The 19,797-nt window shown below is 40.6% G+C and overlaps 3 protein-coding genes across 4 annotated transcripts in view; 1 reads left to right on the top strand and 2 right to left on the bottom strand.

Moving 5' to 3' along the window:
- elapor1 (endosome-lysosome associated apoptosis and autophagy regulator 1) overlaps window positions 1-5,137 on the bottom strand; it is a 13,790-nt gene extending 8,653 nt beyond the window's left edge. The window contains exons 1-8 of the mRNA XM_008413532.2: window positions 4,537-5,137; window positions 2,930-3,050; window positions 2,034-2,214; window positions 1,804-1,951; window positions 1,646-1,726; window positions 1,450-1,555; window positions 1,189-1,338; window positions 895-983 (exon numbers count right to left, since the gene is read on the bottom strand). Coding sequence (XP_008411754.1) covers window positions 895-983; window positions 1,189-1,338; window positions 1,450-1,555; window positions 1,646-1,726; window positions 1,804-1,951; window positions 2,034-2,214; window positions 2,930-3,050; window positions 4,537-4,626 — 966 coding nt within the window. The 5' untranslated portion in view covers window positions 4,627-5,137. The remainder of the gene's footprint in view (window positions 1-894; window positions 984-1,188; window positions 1,339-1,449; window positions 1,556-1,645; window positions 1,727-1,803; window positions 1,952-2,033; window positions 2,215-2,929; window positions 3,051-4,536) is intronic.
- An 87-nt stretch (window positions 5,138-5,224) lies between these two features.
- cfap276 (cilia and flagella associated protein 276) lies at window positions 5,225-7,034 on the top strand. The gene is made up of 4 exons (XM_008413531.2): window positions 5,225-5,383; window positions 6,262-6,377; window positions 6,464-6,583; window positions 6,719-7,034. The coding sequence occupies exons 1-3, from the start codon at window positions 5,324-5,326 to the stop codon at window positions 6,567-6,569; spliced, it is 282 nt and encodes a 93-aa protein (XP_008411753.1). The 5' UTR covers window positions 5,225-5,323; the 3' UTR covers window positions 6,570-6,583; window positions 6,719-7,034.
- Window positions 7,035-8,560: 1,526 nt separating this feature from the next.
- Window positions 8,561-18,959, bottom strand: smc5 (structural maintenance of chromosomes 5). 2 transcript variants are annotated; one of them, XM_008413533.2, is made up of 24 exons: window positions 18,717-18,957; window positions 16,685-16,826; window positions 16,244-16,296; window positions 15,931-16,093; window positions 15,473-15,607; window positions 15,172-15,312; window positions 14,918-15,079; window positions 14,693-14,764; window positions 14,316-14,571; window positions 14,042-14,196; window positions 13,757-13,870; window positions 13,566-13,660; window positions 12,867-12,999; window positions 12,092-12,265; window positions 11,773-11,942; window positions 11,494-11,617; window positions 11,209-11,331; window positions 10,997-11,122; window positions 10,790-10,885; window positions 10,156-10,260; window positions 9,942-10,061; window positions 9,477-9,656; window positions 9,249-9,344; window positions 8,561-8,956 (listed from the first exon to the last, which is right to left on the bottom strand). In XM_008413533.2, exons 1-24 carry the CDS (start codon window positions 18,866-18,868, stop codon window positions 8,822-8,824), a joined length of 3,222 nt encoding a protein of 1,073 aa, XP_008411755.1. In that variant the 5' UTR covers window positions 18,869-18,957; the 3' UTR covers window positions 8,561-8,821. The 2 variants fall into 2 exon arrangements, with proteins under 2 accessions (XP_008411755.1, XP_008411756.1); XM_008413534.2 differs by lacking the exons at window positions 8,561-8,956; window positions 9,249-9,344; window positions 9,477-9,656; window positions 9,942-10,061 and having other exon boundaries at window positions 10,207-10,295; window positions 18,717-18,959.
- Between the last annotated feature and the right edge of the window lie 838 nt (window positions 18,960-19,797).

Raw genomic sequence — 19,797 nt, 5'->3', positions numbered from 1 at the left:
AAGTCCCTGAACTTCACATTTTAACGGAAGAAAAGAGCAACGCGACTTGGATGTAACGAGTAACGCGACACTTTTGTAGAAATGTAGTGAAGTAAAAAGTACAGATACTTACTGTAAAATGTAGTGAAGTAAAAGTAGAAAGTCCCCATKATTAAATCTACTTAAGTAAAGTACAGATACACGAAAACTGTACTTAAGTACAGTAACAAAGTACTTGTACTTCGTTACTTCCCACCACTGGTTGTGGGTATGGGTTCCAAACCTTCTGAATCAGTAGATTTGCTGTAATTAAAGCTGCAAGTCTTTTCGAGTGTCCACCAGCTTTATATGCCTAGAAACTAAATGTTTGAATAAATAGCTTGAGCTCGGTCAAGTTGGGCAAAAAGCGTCTGTAAACATAGCTTTAAAATCTTGTCACAAATTCTCAGTTGGATTAGTTTTGCATTCTGATTGGACCATTTTTATGATGCGAATATGAACATGGTTTGATGGCGTTTTGGTGCGTGTGACGTGTGATATACTTTCTGTCACACACAGTTTTTCATATGAAACACGATCTGCCCAGCATTTGATATGTTTGCAGTGTGGGATGCTGAAGAAGAATATCTTTATTTATGCTGGTATCATATTACACTCAGATGGACTCTATTTACCTCTTAGTAGTTTCTCTGGGATGCAAGATTGAAAGGGGCCCAAATACAAATGCAAGCCATCATTTTCTTTCAAAATTTGAAGTTTATAACCAAGACTAATGTGGCAAAATGGGGAAAAGTTCAGTGGTTATGAATATTTGTCCTAATCACTCCAAACAGCCAGCTAAATGTAATGACGTTGAATGTGGGTTACGAAAAATATCCTCTCTGTAGCCAAGAGAAGGCCGTTTTCCATAATTACCTTTCCCTCTGAGTCACAGGGGGTGTGGGTGTAAAAGTAGTCATTCTCCGTGCATGCAGGCCTTGGCTTGCAGCTCCCTGAGCCAGGTACTGGTGGCAAAACACACAAGTAAAAAAAAAAAAAAACTGAGCTAGCAGACGTGAAAGAGAATAAAGCTCACATTAAGATTTTGTGATAAGAACGCTCAGTCACCTCCTGGGCACCAAATGTTCTACTTTACATGCTGGCAACATTGTTTAAGTGCAAATAAGTAAGTATATAAAGAAGAGATAAAAATTAAAATAAAAAGTGTACCAGCATAGCTGTCTGATTCACAGTCGTGGCAAACGGTGGCCCCCTTGTTGGAGTACGTATCCGCAGGGCAGGGGGCGCAGCGGGCGGATCCTGCTGTGGAGCTGTGTGTGCCTGGCTTGCAATGGAAACACTCAGATGTGTAGGCAACCCCTGGAGGAAAAAGATCAATCAGCAATTAATCATTAACAGACAAAGAAAGTCGGGGAAGAAAACTAAACGTTCACTCTCCCTGTGCACACATGTAAGGAAGCTTTAATGCACCTGAGACCTGGATGTTTCTTAACAGCACAGGCTTGACAGCGCTGCCCAGCAGAGAAAATGTCGTGGTTCTCCAGTACAGAACATTGTTGCCTGTGCTCAGCTTTATCTGTAGAGAGGAAATGTGAAGGCAGAGAGGGAATCAGCTTTTTGTCTGTGAGAAGACAGATGAGGAATTGCGTTGAAGTGGACGACGAACCTCGTAGTGGCTCCAGTTGGTCTCTGAAATCCTCATCCAGCGGCTGTCGGAATCTGTGGCCTGGCACTGGTCGTTCTGAACCTAAAGAGGAGCGGGAACCTTTACCCCAATTTTCCTTTTGCACACCAGAAGCTGTAACACAACAGCGCTGCACTTACAAAGAACTCAAAGTAGACGCTGTTGTCCGGGTAGAAATATTCAAAGGACAGGGCTCCAGGTGTCTTCAGGCTCACAGCATAAGAGAGCGTTGCAGTGCACTCATCTGTGTTGGAGGCCACATAGTCGCCCTTTGGTGTCCAGGTAGAGCTGCGAGAACAGAAACGGTTTACTGAAAGCCTTAAACCATAAATAATATTTTATATTACGACCAGTTACTGTTTATACCCACTTGGAGCAGTTTATGAAGGCATTCCCCTCACTTGTCGTCGTCCCATGAGTAATAAAGCCGGTTGGTAAGATGTCCCACTCGTCGAAGGCAACGCTGGTTCCCAAAGAGTAGGTGCCTGCAGCGCACTTCTGGCACTGCTGCGACTGCATGTCGAGGAACTCTCCTTCACTGCAAGAAAATGCTAAAACACAGGAAAAACAAGAAAACATGAAGATAAAGCAGACGAGCAGCGCTGTTACAAATGCTTAAATCCTCTCTAATTCATTTAAATGTGATCTACCAGCGGCTCAGGGTTTATTGAACTTCTTCAAAGTGGTCTTAATCAATGGTTCGCCAGATTATCTGAAGGCCGGACGCCGCGGCCATCTTCTGGTCAAATCTGAATAGCTTCCCTGTTTAGAAAGGCGCCTCCACAACATGAGGATTGTCCCACCTGAGCTGTGGATTCCTGCAGCTCTAGAGTTACCGTGGGACTCTTGATTCCCACTCTGATAAACACTCAGTTTAGGTGGACGGTCAAACTTTGGTAGGCTTGAAGTTTGGTACGCTTTCCATTTTCAGATGATGAACAGAAAAGTGCTCCGTGAATTTCTTAACAGTTTTAGATATCATTTTGAAACTACCCTCTACTGTAAGCTTTTGCACACTTTTACTGCACAGCAAGCTAAATATAAATGAATGACACACTTTTGAAATATTTCGAAAACCAATATGAAAAGTTGTCTTTCCACCGCTTCAGTACTTTTTGTCGACCAGCTGGACGAAATCACCCCAAAATGCGCTGTAGTTTGTGGCACACTTTCAGTTATTGATATATTTTTGAAGGCACCATAAACTGAACACGTAGAGGACAGTAAATGTGTAAAATAGGTTTCCAGACCACTGCGGTCACTTACTGCAGCGAGTCCCTTTGACTGGATCCGGGAGGCCTGTGCATGTCTCCGCCTTGTTGGGAATCGCGACCCTCCATCTTGACCCGAGTACGTCACACTCTGTGTACTCAAAGTGATAATCAGACTGCAGAGGCAAAACACAGGTGTGACTTTCACACAGAGAGTTATAAAGCGTGTTTATAATAGGATGCAAAATATTTCAGGGAAAAAAACATTACAAAAAAAAAAAAAAAAGAAAAAAGAAAAACAGCTTGAAACCAGTCAGCCAGGAGTAAAACGACACATCTCCAAGCAAGAATGAGGAAAAAACAGATAATACTGTTTGTAAAAATGAGATCACTGGGTCATTATGTACTTCTGGTATTTCAATCCTCAATCCAGGCCAGCCTCCTAAACAAATAAAAGGATAGGCTAATATTTGCTATCGGGCCATTTCGACTGTCAAACCTGTCAAGGATGCTCTGCGGTTTTTCAGGGATTATTTGCCGATCTGAAGGAAGAAAGGCTGATCCTTACAATCCTTCAGTAAACAGATATTAGAGTGTTGTTTGAACCAGCAGCGGCGCGGGGACAAAGTTTTAGCTGTGCTCAAGCGATCACACCCAAAGGGATGTATTTTGGGACGTGACACCACCCAACCGCAACCGATCCACCACTACTGAGCTCTGCATAACCTGCAGATCTGGTCTCTGGTCGACAACAAGGTGTAATACTTGTCCAGCAGGGAAGGTCACTTCAGGGGACCAATAGCCGCTTTGTGGGATTAATAGTTAACAGAAACAGCAGCACCGCCACTCCTCTGCCTCTGTTTTTTCTGTTAAAGCCCAGGGATTAGCCAACCTCAGGGAATTAGTGTGTTTGAGTGGGGGGTGTCTAATGTAAAAATGCAACAAACTGGAGACGGGTCTTAACTTAATCACCTCCAATGAGCAAACATGGGGGAAACCAAGGCAACGGGTCATCGTGACAGCTGTTCTTCATGGTCAAAGAAACTGGCATGGGAACAGACTCACCTGTTCAGGATTACTTGTAAATTAACCTTTTAGTAAATAACAGAAACCCTGTAAAACTTTAAAGCTGCTCGTTGTACACTGTAGCCCAGAGTAGGCTGATATAAAAACGGTTTTGGCTGGTAGGAAAATGAACTGCTCTCATGCAAACCGAAAATCGGATAAGGGAGGGTGGTGCGAGCGCAAAGCACACTGCAGCATATGGACGTTGTAGTAAAACAAGTGTCTAATAACCATAACAACAGATGGGTGCAGATTGCAGCACAAACCCTTGCTATGAACATCCCCACCCACCCCCACACACACAAATACACACATTGTACATCAGGAAGGCCAAAATGTTGCTACAGCTTCCATAAACCTCATCTTAAATAAATGGAAGCGTTTCTTAACATTAAAGTATTAAAAATGATTACTTCCACTTCTTGCATTATATTTAATTTGGTGACCAGTTGAATATTTCTGATAGCTATAAAATTGTCTAAACATACATCTTTTAACATTTCATGACCCCCACCATCTGTTTCAGCTGACAACATCAACAAGGCGGGAAGAAAAAAAAAAAGTAACTAACGATAACAACAGTGTAAATCTTCTCACCCCTTTGCACATGGGTAGATCTGCAGAGGTGTGCGCGTAAAGCAGCCCCGATAAAACAGCAGAAAGAGCGCAGATCCTCAGGTGCCCCATCTCAGCTCTGGCAGCGCAGCAGTGATGCAGCAGTGTTGACCTGGGCCTTCAGGTGCCTGGTGCTTGGCTGTGGGAGGTGTGGTTTACTGGGAGCAAATAGGAAGAGGCGATTGGCCCAGATGTTCTGCTAGGTGATGCAAAAAGGAGTTCAACCCTGTCACCTTCGCATTTTTGTTTCTGTCACGAATATGGAAAACGATTTTGTATTAGAAGAAACTTCCCTTTCTTCGTGGTGTTTATTAAGCTTTTAAGGCCAAATAGTCAAGAGTTCACTCTTCTCACTCACTTTTTTTCCTAAAATAAAACAGTTCAAAATGTTAAGTCCAGACATTTAAATTTATTTCCGGAGTAAAGACGTTTAAATTTCAACGGAAATATCTTTATTTTATAATTAAACGTTAAGGAAAACATGAATTTTATTCATAGATTTGTGAAGATGTAATGTATAAATAGCAGGATAACGTCTACATTTTAATTATCTTAAAGATAATTTTGGCAAGGGGGCGGGGGCTTTCTTTCATTGAGATGGAAAAGAAATGTATTCATAACTTTAGAACAAACGGTATAAAATCCCCGCATTTCTTCTAAGCAAACCGGAAACCAGGTTGCTAGGCAACGTTGGTGTTCGCAACACCGACTCTGGTTACAGCAACAAAAGTTTAAGGGCCGGTTTAGGGTTCCGTTTACCCTTTCAGAAATGTCGAAACGGGAACCGGGCCCTTCTCCAAAACTGGGGGACGAGTCCAAGCAGCGGCAGGTGGGCTAAGCTTTGAGCTCGTTTACATGGACTGTTATTACTCCACAGGTAACGGCGGTAATGAAGTTTGCTTTTCAACTAAATATTTTAGTCAAATCAGACATGGTATTAGAAGAAAGTGACTCACCAATTTATTTATTTGTTTTACATTTTGAAAAGGGAAATTTCTTGTGGGAAAAAAAAGCTTTGCCAAGGGTGTGGATACGGTTGACCCTTAAATCATTTTCTTTTTCATTCTGTCGTCAATTTGTTGCTGAGTTTGAAGAGTCTTTATGACTTTCGAGGTTTCAGTCTATCGTCTACCTTTAGGATCTTGCAATTTAATAGTGTGTAAATTATTATTAAACAAAGTTAAAATAAAAATACTAAAAATAACCCATAGTTAATAGAAACTAGTTTTTATCCAAATAAATAACTGCTTATTGCACAGTAATTCAATACTTTCAAACTATAGTGCAGTTAAATCCTGTTTTTATATTCGCATAATATTTCTTTTAGCAGCCCCAGTATTATGTAAAACTTTTAAATGACAATGTTCATGTAGGTATTATATGTTGCTGTAGGTTTGTTGGGTAAAATGTGCAAAATCACTAAGTCTCACTAATGAGACTTAAAAAACGAAAGAAAATCCTACAGTAGTATTAGACAAAATTTACATTGTGATGGCAGAATTACACTTGACAAATTCCATCATCAGGAAACCATATTTATTTTCTTTAAAATTTAAATAATCAGGCTGCAAATATTAGTCCTCTTAAACGTGTACAAGTGCAGCGTTACATTTCTTTTTTGTTTTTTTAAAAGTTCTTTGATACGCTGTTTGAGCAGAGAAAGCCACTTGAAGTACCTGAAAAAAAATTCTCCTTTGTCATCCTCAGCCTCCAAAGGATAGCCTGGATTTCAAACTAAGTACGATCTACAACCACCATACGGCCTTATTCTGGAGCAAGAATCAAATGTTGTGCCAGAGAGAAACCCACGCTCTTAGCAAACGGTGGGTGAGATAGATGAGGTGTCAGGGGAGTTTCAGGTAGTTCAACACGTGTAATTATTATTATTTTTTTTTAATTTTATCTGAAGGAAAAGGGAAAAGTTAGAGAAGCAGCTCAAGCTAAAACAAGAGCAAGAAACCAGCATCAGGGTTTGGGTCGACCCAAGGAGGAACACCTATCACTACCTGACATGATGGGTAAAATCTGGGTAAAATGTTGAAATGAAACCAGCACATACAGCAGCTTATACTTGATTATTGAAAATTCTGATTAAACATCAACTCATCCTGAAAGTAAGTAAATAGGTTATTTTATTTGAACATGTGAATATTTTACCCCACAGGAAAATATTCTCAGGCGCTCTGCTTTCTCAACTTCAGCTTTGGAGGAGGCTTCAAGAACTACCAACTACTGCTGCTGCTAACCATGAGGTCCTGACAATAAAACGGTCCCGTCAGTGTTTTTTTGTTTTTGGTGGTGCTTGAACAAACCAAAACAGAACAATGTAGTCTAATGTAGACTCATTTTCATACTCAATAGGGCCTACTCTAAATTTTTTTTCTTTTGGCTTTTCTGACACCTCAAACTTTTGGATGCTGAACATTTATGAAGTTGGACTTTTTTTTTTTCCTGCAAAAAAATAAAAAATTTGAAAAAGAGAATTGAAGATCTTTTTAATTTGGCAGTGCAGTAAAGAACAAGTTAAGGTTTTTTGGGGGGGACAAACTTTGATCAGTCTATTTCTATGGACTTTGCACCTCAGCTTCCGCGTTCGGGGAAAAGCGGCTCGATTGTTTCCGATCCAATAAAAATATAATTTTACACTGTGTGCTTGCAGGGCTTGGTCAAGATTTGTACATCGTTGTCTGAGTGCAAAGTAAGTAAGTAAGCTGGAGAAATGTTTTAAGATGTACGCCTCGTTATACATTCACCGACATGAAGGTGAGTTTTACTTAAACTTTGTGGCTAACATTAATCTTAGCTTATGCTAGTAGGCAATATTCTCGGACATTGTTCTTGTAAAAATGTGCTATTTAAGTATCTAAACATTCTAACGGACAATGTTTTTTTTAAATCTTGTTTTCAAGTATATTATGTGTTTATTGTCGTTAGTGTCCGAGACTAACGGGGGAGATTACAGTTCGGGCTTTTAGCTTCCGAAGCCTGACAGAGCACAAGCCTCATAGCTTAACAGTAGCACATCTCTGGTGTCAGAGTTCTGGTTCAGCTGACTGTTCAGGTTCAAAGTTGCTGCTTTTAGAAAAATATGACCGTGTTATATCGTTTCATTACCTTTACACGTTTCTTGTGAAGAGCTCAGATTAGGACAGCAGTATGTACAGGAGGATCTGTTGCCCGGCTGTCTGACTGGTCTGCTCACTAGTTCCCATAAACTCGCTCTTTGAGGCTGAATACAGAAGTGATTCCATGGAAATAACTCAGGGATGGCTCCTTTATTTACCATCCGTATCCCCGGTATTTTTAGGCTGATCCGGAGTGAAGTGAAGGCTGCAAACTGTGTGCAGCATTAGCTTTAACTGGTAGTGGCAAATATTTACGCCACCATCTTAATTCAGGATCGCTTGGAAATTAATGAAAACTTAAAAGCCCATTATATTAGGAAGACAACAATGTTCATAGTATTGCTTTTTTTTTATTGCTAAAGACTTAGTCTTTTCTAGCAGTCATGGTAACAAAGCGGAAACAAGTGAGCCGCATTAGCTCCTGGAGATGTGACGTTAACGCCATAGGTGCAAACAGTCCATTAAATTGAAAAATCTGCACTAGTTTATCCTAAGAAAATAGAGATACTTTAAATACTCATGACCTAAAATGAACTTGTAAATTAATACCCGAATGTCACAAGTTGTCTAAAAAAGAAATGGGGATCACAGTGCAAAACATAGTTCAAGGACAGTCTCATTTCAAAAAGTTAAATAAACAAGTCAAAAAATTTGAAATTACTATTTGTTTTCAATTACAGCAGCTAGAAAATCTCACCAAAAATGGACATCATCATCTAAATGTAAATCAGTGTCGTCCCCTTTAGCTTTCCAGAAATTCAGATTTTTATCTTTTATTCTCAATTAAAATTTTTCTGTGCTTTCAGTCTTTTCAAGACAGCATATAAAAAGTAGTTTTGGATATTTATGTTCGTCTCCTTTTTTTATAAAAGAGTGACACATTGACTTACAAAATTTATTTAGACATATCACACTATCTTACATTTTTTGCTTCATGCAAAACATACATATTGCTGACCAGAAAGTGGAATCGTGCAAATAGCAAATGGTGACTTTAAATCTCTGTCTAGTTAACCATGAAAATAAACCGTAAAGTCAAAGATGTAAGCTGGGTATTGATATGAAAAACTAAACAACTTCCAATTTTAAACCATGTGTGAAATAGATCAGTGCCAGTTTTGAAACGTTTAGCTGTGTTGGGTTTAAGCCCTGGCTTTTCTTTGGAGGCGGCGTCGGATGAAAGCCGTTTTGTCCCATTCGTTGGGAGGAAGCATGTGAGGCCCGTTATGGACGCAGAGGATGGTCATCTCCTCGGCGTACTGCAGGTTCTGCAGCAGCTACAGACAAAAAAAAGAAATAAAAAATACCAAGAGTTCAGAACCTGAAACAAAAAAAATAAATAAATAACTTCCCCTGATGGGTGCCAAAACAGAAAACAGGTTTTTATCCAACTGTTCAGATGCACAGACTTTTTATTTAGAGGCAATAAATATTAAAACACAATGGTCATGAGCTAAATAATAATAAAAAAAAGACAGATGAACTAACCTGAGTTAGTTTATCACAAAAGCTGCTCTGTAGAACAGGAAGTGACACACAAACTGCGGTCAATCAAGTAGACATACTTACTTTTGGCGTGATGAAGAAGTACTGAGACGTCGTCTCTTTGCAGGCGGTCCGGACCACAATGTCAAACACTCTCCTTTCATTTACAGGATCCATTCCCTAGGAAAAAAACACACACACAAAAAGAAACTTTCTCCAGCTGCCTTTCTTTCTACCACACCTTTTAGTTCGATTTCACGTCAGGCTGTCGTTTATACTGTACATAAAAGTAGAATTAAGAACAAAGCGAACCTGGTTGATCTCATCCACCACTCTGAAGGGGCAGCGGTTCAGCTCCTGCAAGGCCATCAGATAAAGCATGGTGGAGACGCTGCGCTCTCCTCCGCTCTGATGGTGCGGCGTGAGCTCGTGGAGCTGCGTGCTGCTGTGGAACTTCACACGAATGCGAATCCCGTACTTGTCGTATTCCTCCTGAAGGAAAGCAAGACAGCAGATATGGAAAAAAAAATCAATCAAAACAGACTTGAGAGTGGGCAAATTGTCAAGCAATCGACAAGGTTTGTACAGGATGTTTCAAAAGCGCAAAATGGCAAGGAAAATATCTGGGAACATTTACCTTTTTGAACCTTTTGGTTCAATCTACATGCATAATAATTGCTTCTAATACTTTAAAAGTCGCACAGTTGTTAGAATAAAGCTCTTGGTCATGGATTATTATTCATCTCTGTAGTTTGTGTTGCCCCCGATTGTTTTTACCTCGTTCTCTGAGTGCAAATCCACCTCTCCTGCACACTGCATGGAGCGGAAGAAGTCACTGAACTTGTCATTTATCTGTTCCACCAGCTGCTTCAGAGGGTTCAGCCAGCGTTCCTTCGCCTGCAACACACACACACACACACACACACATCACTGTTAGAAAAACTACAGTCTACACGTATTCAATAGAACTGCTGCTCATTACATAATGCACCTCAGATATGTTCTGTCTATATGCGTTCAAGGAGTTGGTCTTTTTTTGAAGCTCTTTCTCCAGATGTTTGATCTCCTGCTCTCTCTTGTTGTACTCCTCAACAACCTTCACCACAGGGTCAAACAGGACAAATGTTTACTCTACAACAAGAAAACAAAATCTTTTTGGTCTACTTTCTAGTAAAAATATCTCAATTCACATGGAAAAAAAAAGAAGATAAAACTAATTTAAAAGCAACTTCAGCAAGCTATAGGAGCTTGTTTTAAGTACATAATTCCTTAATATTTATAAAATAAAATAAAAAGTACTAGATACACTGGTGGACTATTTCACTAATAAGACATTTTCCCCATGTCGTATGTGAAATAATCTGCCGGTGTACCTAGGATTTTTTAAAATTAAGATTAAGGAATTGTTTACTTAAAACAAGCTAATACAGCTTGCCGTGTACCGGTAAGTTAGTTTTATCTCATTTCATCTTCACTAGACCAAACTACTAGTTAAGGTTTTGTGTTTTTGCAGTGAACTAATCACAATAACAAGCTTAGGTTTCTTCATTAGTGACAAAATCCCTGTTTTTAACTTGTGGTTTTCTTACAAATAGCCAAGTGAAACAGGTTTTTGACTCTCTTACGCTTTCACTGAGGCCAGTGAAGCACTCGGCTCTGGAGCGTTCCTCGTTCAGCATGGCATCGACCTCATCCACCGTGTCGGGCAGTTTGCTGAAGGCCTGCATTAACAGAACAGCTAATAAATATACATCAGTCACAAAAGGCTTTCATGCTTTATGACCAGGACGACATTCTGTCAGAAGACATAAAGATGGAGGACGAAGACCAACATGGCGCAGCTCTTCTGATAGCGCCTCGTCTGGCTGCATCCGACAGTTGGACTTCGCCCTCTTCAGCAGGCCTTTGCACTGTTCAGTCAGCTGGACCTTCCTCTGCTCCAGACGGCTGCATCTTTGCTGCAACGAGAAGGTAAATGAAGGCCGTGCTGCCAGGTCCTCGGTGGAAACGCGGCAGCAATCCGGCGCTGCGTTGCTATGCTTACTTCCATGGTTTTAAATTCAGAGGCACTTTCCCTGCAGTCGTTTTCCAGCTTGTTCTTCTCTGCTGTTAACCCCGCCATCTCCAAAGCCAGATGCACCTTCTCCATCGTCAGCTTGGCTCTCAGCTGCAGACGATGAGAAGATGGAAGTGTTAATGTGCAGAAATGTAGTGTTGCTCTGCAGCATGTGAACACACTGCATTATAGAAATGAGCTTCAAACCCCCCACGGATAGGAAACACGGGATGATCTTGAACGTGGCTTGGTTCAAGGTTGGATATTTCATACCTTCATTTGGGCCACGATTGCTGTAGCTATGGCCACCTTCAGGAAATTGACAGCCTTAATTTTTTCTTTAGTTTCCTCTTCAACTTTTTTCAGATCGATAACATTCTGCTCCATCTGCTTCAGACTAAAAACAGACAAAATAAGGATGAGATTGTTCTTAAAGTCTGCCCCATCTGTGCCACTTTAAAGAGATGTGCTTTCATTAAAGTTTGAAAATATATCTATATTTAAAAAAACAAATCAAACAAACACCCCTCTGTCCTTTCCCCACAGGCTTACCTGTCCTGTTTTGTGCTGATTTTCTGTTCCAGTTGTCTCCTCTTCCCCTTCAGCTCAGAGAGACGTTTCTTCTCTGATAACAGCTCGTTTTCTTCTCGATCCAGTGCGGCAGCCTCCTTCTGCAGGGCCTTCATTTGCTCATCAATCTCTCGCAGTCTTGACTCACAGGCCTAATTGGGACAGAGATGAACAAGACTGACTGAAGTCCTAGGAAACAAACCCAACCTGCTGTATTTGCACCAAGACTCCCGAACCACGATGGGGTGAAGGAAAGGGTTCGGGTTTTGCTTCCAGGTTCGCTTTGATACGTAGTTCTTACCTTCATCTGCTGCTCCACTTGCCGTTTCTCCTCAGCGTCCACGGTTATCGAGAGGTACTGAGAGGCGTGCACTGCCGAGTTGCTGGTACTTATCTTGTTGGAATAGAAGGACCTTTTTACAGTGTACCTCTCATCTGTTGTGTATAACACCTTGAGGTAGGGCTCCTCAATCACCTGAGAGAACATTGGAAACAATAAGGTAGAGTCCTTTCTAAAAACGTAAAAGTATTTGATAGAAAGGCAACGCTTTCTTAAAAAAAAAAAAAAATCTAGAGAAATGCACCATGATGGTCACATAACATTAAAATAAAATTTTTTCGAATAGACCTGTCACAGTAACCAATTTTGCTGGACGATAAATTGTCCGAGTAATTATAGCGATAAATGATAATATTGTTTCGAGACCATTTTCAAGCATTGTATTCATAATTGCAAAATAATGCAAGTTTGCTCCGTCTCAAAGATCAATAAACGTGCTAAGTTTATTGATCTTTGAGACTGGAAGTGGAAGGAATCTTAAACAAAAGAAAATACAACAACCAAAAACAATATATAAAATGGAATATGATTTCTCCACAAACAAAACTGCCCTTCAAAAAATATAAAATCAGCCCAATAATTTCTGAACAGAAATTGTTGAGCTTATTTTAATTTGTAAGTGATTGTTTGATTAATTCCTTATTGCGACGGGCTTACATGGGAATTAAAATATTTTCCCCAGATTTATTTGAAAGCGTTACAAAAGGACTGGAAGGAAATAAGAACGGGATCGTACCGTTTTGATGAGGGCTTTGGTCTGTTCGTTTCCCACTGGCACATCGTGCACCTTGTACTGGAAGCAGAGGTAACTCATCACCTCGTCGGGAGCATCAAACATCTCACGGAGGTAAGTGAAGAAGCCAAAGCGTCTGCAAGAGTAAACGTTTCATAAACCACTATAATAACTCCAGATGTGCTAATCTGTGAAATCTGTTCACACAAACAAGTTCAATAGTTAGAAGACAACTGGGTGCACAGTTTTGAATATAATGCCCACCCATTATGCACTTTGTGTATGAAATTCATTTAAATTCTTTGCATAATCAGACCAACCAGAAAAAGAAGGAATCAAATGCATCATCAAAGCCCCTAATTAATAAAATATTCGTAGAGATAAGGAGTGTGCATAAGACCAGTCCTTTGTCTAGAATCTGTAGAAGTCATCAAGTCCCTTAAACCTTCCTGACTTTAGAGATACAAAAGTGTGGTGATCCATTTTTTTATATATACATTTCACAAAATCATGATACATCTCATACAAACCTTGGACCACTTTTGTTAAACTTGTGTGAAAAATGAGCAAAGTTGTGTTCCGCAGGCTCCCTGTTCAGGGACATTTAATAGAATCTATTTGGGACACGGCCTACAGACAGTCGGTATACATTTAACTATGCATCCATTACACAATTTGACCTTCAGGAAAATAAAATCTGACCTCAGGGACTCGATGTTTCGGGACGGCGCCCGCTTGGAGCACGACTCCGGTGGAGAGGAAATGGAGTTAACTTTCAAGTTCATCTTGTCGCGGACCTGTGGACAAGGAGAGGTCGCGAAGCAAATTTTGCTTTTAGACTCAGTCAGAGGAAATGTCGCCGCCGCAGGTTAGACGATGAGCACAACCCGGACCTCGGTCATAAACTTCTCCATGTCGTCCTTCCTCTGGAAGACGAACGCCCGCAGGTCGTGGAAGGAGATGTGGTTCTCCACGTACTTGGCAAAATCTGGATTCTTTACGTTCACCTGTGGGACAGAAGGAAGAGTTACAATTGAAACCCAAAAGCAAAAATCATAAATAATAAAGTAGACATTTTTGATGAAATTCAGCTTCTCAGTTTAGTATGGCGGCACTTTTCTCTATGCTTTTTTGCTAAATAGAAACCATCTTTTCCACACTATAAGAGTGGGACTCACCACCAGCATCATGGGTTCATGGACATTTCCTTGAAAGAGCTCTCGGTTCTTCCTCAGCCACTGGAGGGCAGCGTGCGTGTCCCTGTGGCGTCCTCGCAGCTTCTCTTCTTTGGCGTTCATCATGTTGTTCATGTCCTTGAGCTTCCTTACCAACACTACAAATAAGCAAAAACATAAAAACATGTTTGCAAGGATTGCAAATTGTGCAGCTTTAAAGAAAAAAAAAAGTTCCTGCAATTTTTTTTTTTTATCTAGATCAAACTTGGAATCTGACTTTTCGACTCGGCGCTGATGTTGTCGCCCTCCCTGCGCAGGTCTGCCCTCTCTCCTTCGATCTTGGCTCTCTCCACCTGGATGCGCCTCAGCTTCCCGTTGACGGCGTTGATCTGTGGCGTCACGTCCGGCTGGTCGCTGATTTTGGCCAGCTCCGACTTCAGGTCCTCGATGGTCCGTCTGGTGTTATTGATCCGCTTCTGGTGGTCCTCCTCTTCGGTCTGCTTCAGACGCAGGTTCTGTTTAATGTCGTCGATCTGTGGAGGAGGCCGAGTCACGCGGAATGTTACTTCGTACCTGTGTTTTCCTGTTTTGTCATACTCGCTTTCTTTAAAAAGATCAAACGAGGGGCGTTTCTCGTCGGAGGATCGGTCTTGCCTCTTTGTGTTTCCGATCCAGCTGATCTTGTTTCTGTTTGCACTTCACAGAGGCTTCTTTGATTGCTGCAGTCTGAAAAACAAACCTCAGTATTTTAATAATAATAATCAAAAGTCACTTTAATTTTCTGACAAGTGCTAAATCACTTGTAGCAGGAAGTTACAGAAAGTACAGAAAGCTAATGTAACAGAAAAGGCATCGTTATATCCATGATAACTTTGTCACCTTGGCCTTCATTTGCGCCTCGTTGGGCTTCAGATGGTCGTCAATCTGCTGGATCTTCTTCAACATGGGCGCCTGCGCCTGCCTCAGGGCAGACAGATGCTTTTTGGCCTCTTCCCGCTCCATCTTCACGCCCTCCAGCTCCTTGCGGGCGGTCTCATACTCCTAGTCCCACAGCCACAAGAGCACAGTTACTTCACGACTGGGCTGAATGTCTCCTTCCCTCTTGTGTTGTGTGCAGCGTCTCAACAACTCACCACCCACGGCTTCTTCTTTTCTAGCAACTCGATGACATCCAGGTGCCTTTTCTTTTCGTAATAACGGTTTACGTCGATCTTGTTCCTCTCGTTCCTCTGCTTGGCCTTTTCCAGGAAGCTCGCCTTTTCCTTCACAACATTCTACAGGAAAACAACCCAAGCCATCAGAAACCCCGATCCAACGTTGTAACTTTCACAAGAACTACCACTAAACTTACATCCTTGTAACACCACAGTGTAATTGATCGTGACATCTGGTGTACAGAAATTAGAGGATTTTATCTAATCGTCTCTTTCTTACCTCCAGTTCTCGTTCTTTGTTGCGGAAGTTTTTGAGCTCACAGTGGTACTCGTACATTTCCGGTGGCCCAACTGACTTCTCGGTTGCCTCGAGAAGTTCAATTTTGGACATCTTTGCGAACTCTCCAACTTTTTCCTGCAAAGGATCGAGGAACGGTCTGATACCAATGTGGGGGGGGGAGCGTTCAAAACTTTATTTACCACATCTGAAGGCTTTGACTACGTTCGGTTTTATGTGGGGGTATCATTGTTGAACAGAAATACACACCACACTTTTTGAATTTTGTAAAAGGTTTTGAAAACGATGTACCACTTTACTTTCACTTCACACTTACGGTCATATCAGACTGCCAATAAAATACATTAAGAACTCAAACTATAATGTAACAATACATAAAACAGTCCAAGGGGACGGAAGACTTTTTTTAAAAGCTATTTAATCAAACTACATCAACCTACTTGAGGTAGAAACTGGCAGAGGTTGCTGACTTGGATCTGGAGAGCCTTCACCTCCTCCTCCACTTTTTTCTGGTTGCTGATTCCACCATTTAGCATCCAGAGCGACTGATTGTTCTCCACGTGGATCTCTCGGCTAATTACCAAATTGCCTCCATTTTTAAACCTTTATAAGCAAAACGACACGAATGTACACAATAAAAAGTTACATTCTGGCCACATGAAAGATTAATAGTTTAGTAACAAGACTATTCACTGGAACTTTCTTAAAATCAAAAGGTGTGTTAGTAAAATGAGAGTGTTGACAGTCACTTACAGCTCTATCTCAACAAAACCTTTTTGGCAGCCACGTTTCACATAAAGCCCAACCTAAACACACAAACAAACCTGTTGATAATCATGAACTACAACAAAAAATAAGTGCAAAATAGAAAGGAGAATCTGTAGTTTTCATCCGTAAATGCTAATGTGTTTTAAAAATATTGATACTGCAGATCTTTCTTTAGAAAAAGGAGGGTAAAGTGGAAATAATACAAACTCTTTCACTAGTTTAGTGGATTCCACAAAGCTATGCTCCATACTGACCTTTACATTTATATATACTTTTTTTTATAAAACACAGATCAAGCAATATTAGCTTCCAACAACTAATTGCCAAAAAGATTTAACATCTGCATCATTTACATCGGCTGTCTAACACATATTTAAAAAAAAAAAAAGATCAAAATAGATTTATCACTGGGATTCTACTTTTTACCTTGTCTCCTCTGCCCAGAGTTGCAGTCCGGCCAGCCAGAACCAGGCATATGGCGCACACAATGCTGGACTTTCCGGTTCCGTTGGCTCCAACGATCATGTTCAGATTTGGTCCAGGATGCACCACAGAGTAGTCGTACGTCCTGTCGGTGCACAAAAGGACACGTCTAAGTTTGTCCTGGTGTATTTCAGAGCACATGTGAAAAATCAAACTGATAATCACCCTTGATAAAGCCTGATAATGTGTTGGGCTCTTTCTCTCCGTCTGGTTCTGTTCCCTTAGTTTTAGATTAAGAAAATATTCAAGCCACTATTCTAATTCTGCTGGCATACAATGGAAAGCAAGTGGCCCCAATTATAGGATTGTGCAAACTTTTTAACAATGTTTTAACCAGATTAAAGCATTTAACATGCAAAATGTGAATAATGATGTTAACATCTTGTGATTGTATTTGTACTAAAGTGAATGGAAGCGGCTTGAACCTTATCTCATATTACAGCTTCAAGTAATTTATTGCATTGGGGTTTTATGTGATAAAATACATAGCTTAATAAATCTCTTAAATGCAATTACAGCCCCAACGACCTAGTTTGTGGTTTTATGACCACTTTTTCTTGCAAAACAACTCATTATTAGCCACACTGAATTTAGAGGCCCGGTGAACAGCAATTTTCAAGTCCTTCCACAGGTTTTTGATTAGATTTTAGGTCTGGGCTTTGACTGAGCCATTTGAATAGATACACTGGCTTCCATCTAAACCACCCCCTCCTTTCTCTGGCGATACGTTAAGCTTCACCATCTTGCTACAAAGTAAATATACAAGTCAGTCTTGTGTCTTCTGCGACGCTATAGAACGTCCTCCCTACAGCGTGCCGTTTCACCGTGGGGGTAGGTGTGTTTAGAGTGAAGAGCAGACTGTTCTGAGATAGTTTATTTGCATGTGGTCCAAAAATTTACATTTTGGTCCCATCTGATCAGAGCACCTGCTTCCACGTGTTTGTTGTGTTCACTGTATGTATAAAAGAGGCTTCTCTCAACCTACTAAGTGGAATCCTTCTGTTTTACTGGACTGGTAGATTGGTGGCGTGTAAGACTAGTAGCTCTGCAAAAACAGATTCTCCCACCTGAGCTGTGGATTACTGCAGGTCCTGATTTACTATAAGTGTCTTGGTTGCTTCTCTGATTGTTGCTCTCCTTTCCTTGGTGTGCCAGTGAAGGTGGACAGCCGTATCTTGGTAGTTTAACAGAGTTGCTATGCCAATTTAATTTAGAAAAGATCAACTGAACAATGCTAAATGTGATGCTCAAATCTGTTTTATAACCGCTCTGCAACTTTCTGATGTTTGGTGTGCTTCATGATGTCCTTTGCTCGTTTATGTTCACTAATAAACTGAGATTAAATTACACAAAAGAGAACTGTATTTACAAATGATGAGATATTTGGATGCATGTCGCTTTTTTATTTTATTCAGGAGTTAAAAGGGGGTTGAATATAAATCTGTTATACAGCTTTTAGATTTTAATTAGTAAAATAATCTGAAATCCAAGTATCAATCTTCGTCACTTACTTATCGTTAGTGAGTAACGATAAGTTCGTTACTTATTTATATGCCATCTCCCTAGCAACAGGCCATCACATAAAACGCATACAAAATACAGTCAACTTTCCCAAAATGACGTGACTGATTTAATAAAAGACTTGAACATGTATGAATGTTTAGTAGAAAAGCTCGTGCCCCGACTATGAGCCAAAATTAGCTAGTTTAATAAGTTTGTTAGTGCTGTGGAACCTGTTGGCTGGTTTGTTGTCCCTCATTTCAGACTTGTTCACATCTAAAGAGTTTCAAAATGTAATAAACTTTAAACATTAGCCGTAGCGAATGTTTTAGCGGGTAGCCTGGCAGCCCTGTGTGTCAATGCAACTAAAAGTTTCTGCTTTGTTTGTTTTTGTTGTGTTTTCTTCCAGCAGCAGTTAAAAGTTTACAGCCGTTGGTCTCAGCAGCTGGCTGACAGCGTAGGAAACACGACTTACAGGAAGTTTTTCATCGTGATGCGAAGTATGGAGCCCTCCACAAAGGGACCAGCTTCTCCTGCTCCTTCTGGCCCCCTGGGTAAGCTCGTAGAAGCCATCTGTGAGCCGCTGGTGATATGGCTAAGCCGCTGTCTTTTACTGGGCTCCGCCATATCGAGAAAAAGAAAAGGAATTTGGAAGAAAACAGGACGAGATTCGGAGAGCAGCCGCACTCCCGCTTCTTGCTAAGTTTTTCAAGAAGCGCGATTGGACCATTAAGGTCACGTGTATATACAAATTATGACGTCACGTGAAAAGCTCTACATCTGGGAGTTGTAGTTTGTAAAGCGCGAACCCATAGTGTTTTTATTTTTTATTTTTTTATTTTAAGTTGCGGTATTATGGTAATATGTACTTTCCAGGGACACAGTTACATTTCATAGCACAGTGAAGTACCTATGTTACCTTCACTTCTTTAAAAAATGCTGCATATCAAACACAGCTTAAAAACAACTGACTTTGCAATTTGGCGCCTTGAATTTACCCTCAGTTTCTTTCGCACGTCATCACAAAAAAAATTATTGTGATTTTAAATGAGCATCCAAAACAAAGAAGAATCCAGTTGTGAAGGGGAAGTGGCAATGCTTTTCCAAATCAAAGCTTGGAAACTGTGGTGTGCATTTTAATTCACCTTATGTCTGATTAGATCCTAATTATTTCTGAAGCCACTTGTTTAATAAAACAGAAAACTAGTGTTGCTGTAATTTAGCATAAACCAATTGTGGTTGGCTCATAAAGCAATATTCCCCTCAGAGGATAAGCACGTTGGATAATGCGTAGATGGATTTCTGCTGTCATTTGCACGTTCCAAGTTGAGTCCCAGGCCCCCTCATTTCTTGTAGTCTGGTTTTCACAAATGTACATTTGTTTGAAATATTATGTGTTATCATTCTTACATGTGTATAGATTATTTATCCGACCATAGCAGTTTTATATTACTGTAGATTGTAGAAGTGTTGGCCTTTCACTGCCGGCGTTCAAACTTTTGACTGCTGTGTTGAAGACTTTCTCACACTGATAACAGCCCCTCCGCCCTTGAGAG

This window comes from Poecilia reticulata, linkage group LG7 (assembly GCF_000633615.1).
Source record: "Poecilia reticulata strain Guanapo linkage group LG7, Guppy_female_1.0+MT, whole genome shotgun sequence".
Lineage (NCBI taxonomy): Eukaryota > Metazoa > Chordata > Actinopteri > Cyprinodontiformes > Poeciliidae > Poecilia > Poecilia reticulata.
The sequence above is the reverse complement of the archived record's forward strand: the minus strand, read 5'-3'. Positions and strand labels throughout refer to the sequence as shown.

Excerpts from the sequence above, each read along its gene's own strand:
- cfap276 (XM_008413531.2), top strand. The coding sequence starts at position 5,324 with ATGTCGAAACGGGAACCGGGCCCTTCTCCAAAACTGGGGGACGAGTCC. Across the intron at positions 5,384-6,261 it reads ACGAGTCCAAGCAGCGGCAG|CCTCCAAAGGATAGCCTGGA; the intron begins GTGGGCTAAGCT and ends TGTCATCCTCAG. Across the intron at positions 6,378-6,463 it reads ACCCACGCTCTTAGCAAACG|GAAAAGGGAAAAGTTAGAGA; the intron begins GTGGGTGAGATA and ends TTTTATCTGAAG.
- smc5 (XM_008413533.2), bottom strand. The coding sequence starts at position 18,868 with ATGGCGGAGCCCAGTAAAAGACAGCGGCTTAGCCATATCACCAGCGGC. Across the intron at positions 16,297-16,684 it reads CTCTGGGCAGAGGAGACAAG|GTTGGGCTTTATGTGAAACG; the intron begins GTAAAAAGTAGA and ends TTGTGTGTTTAG. Across the intron at positions 11,123-11,208 it reads CTGAATTTAAAACCATGGAA|CAAAGATGCAGCCGTCTGGA; the intron begins GTAAGCATAGCA and ends TTCTCGTTGCAG.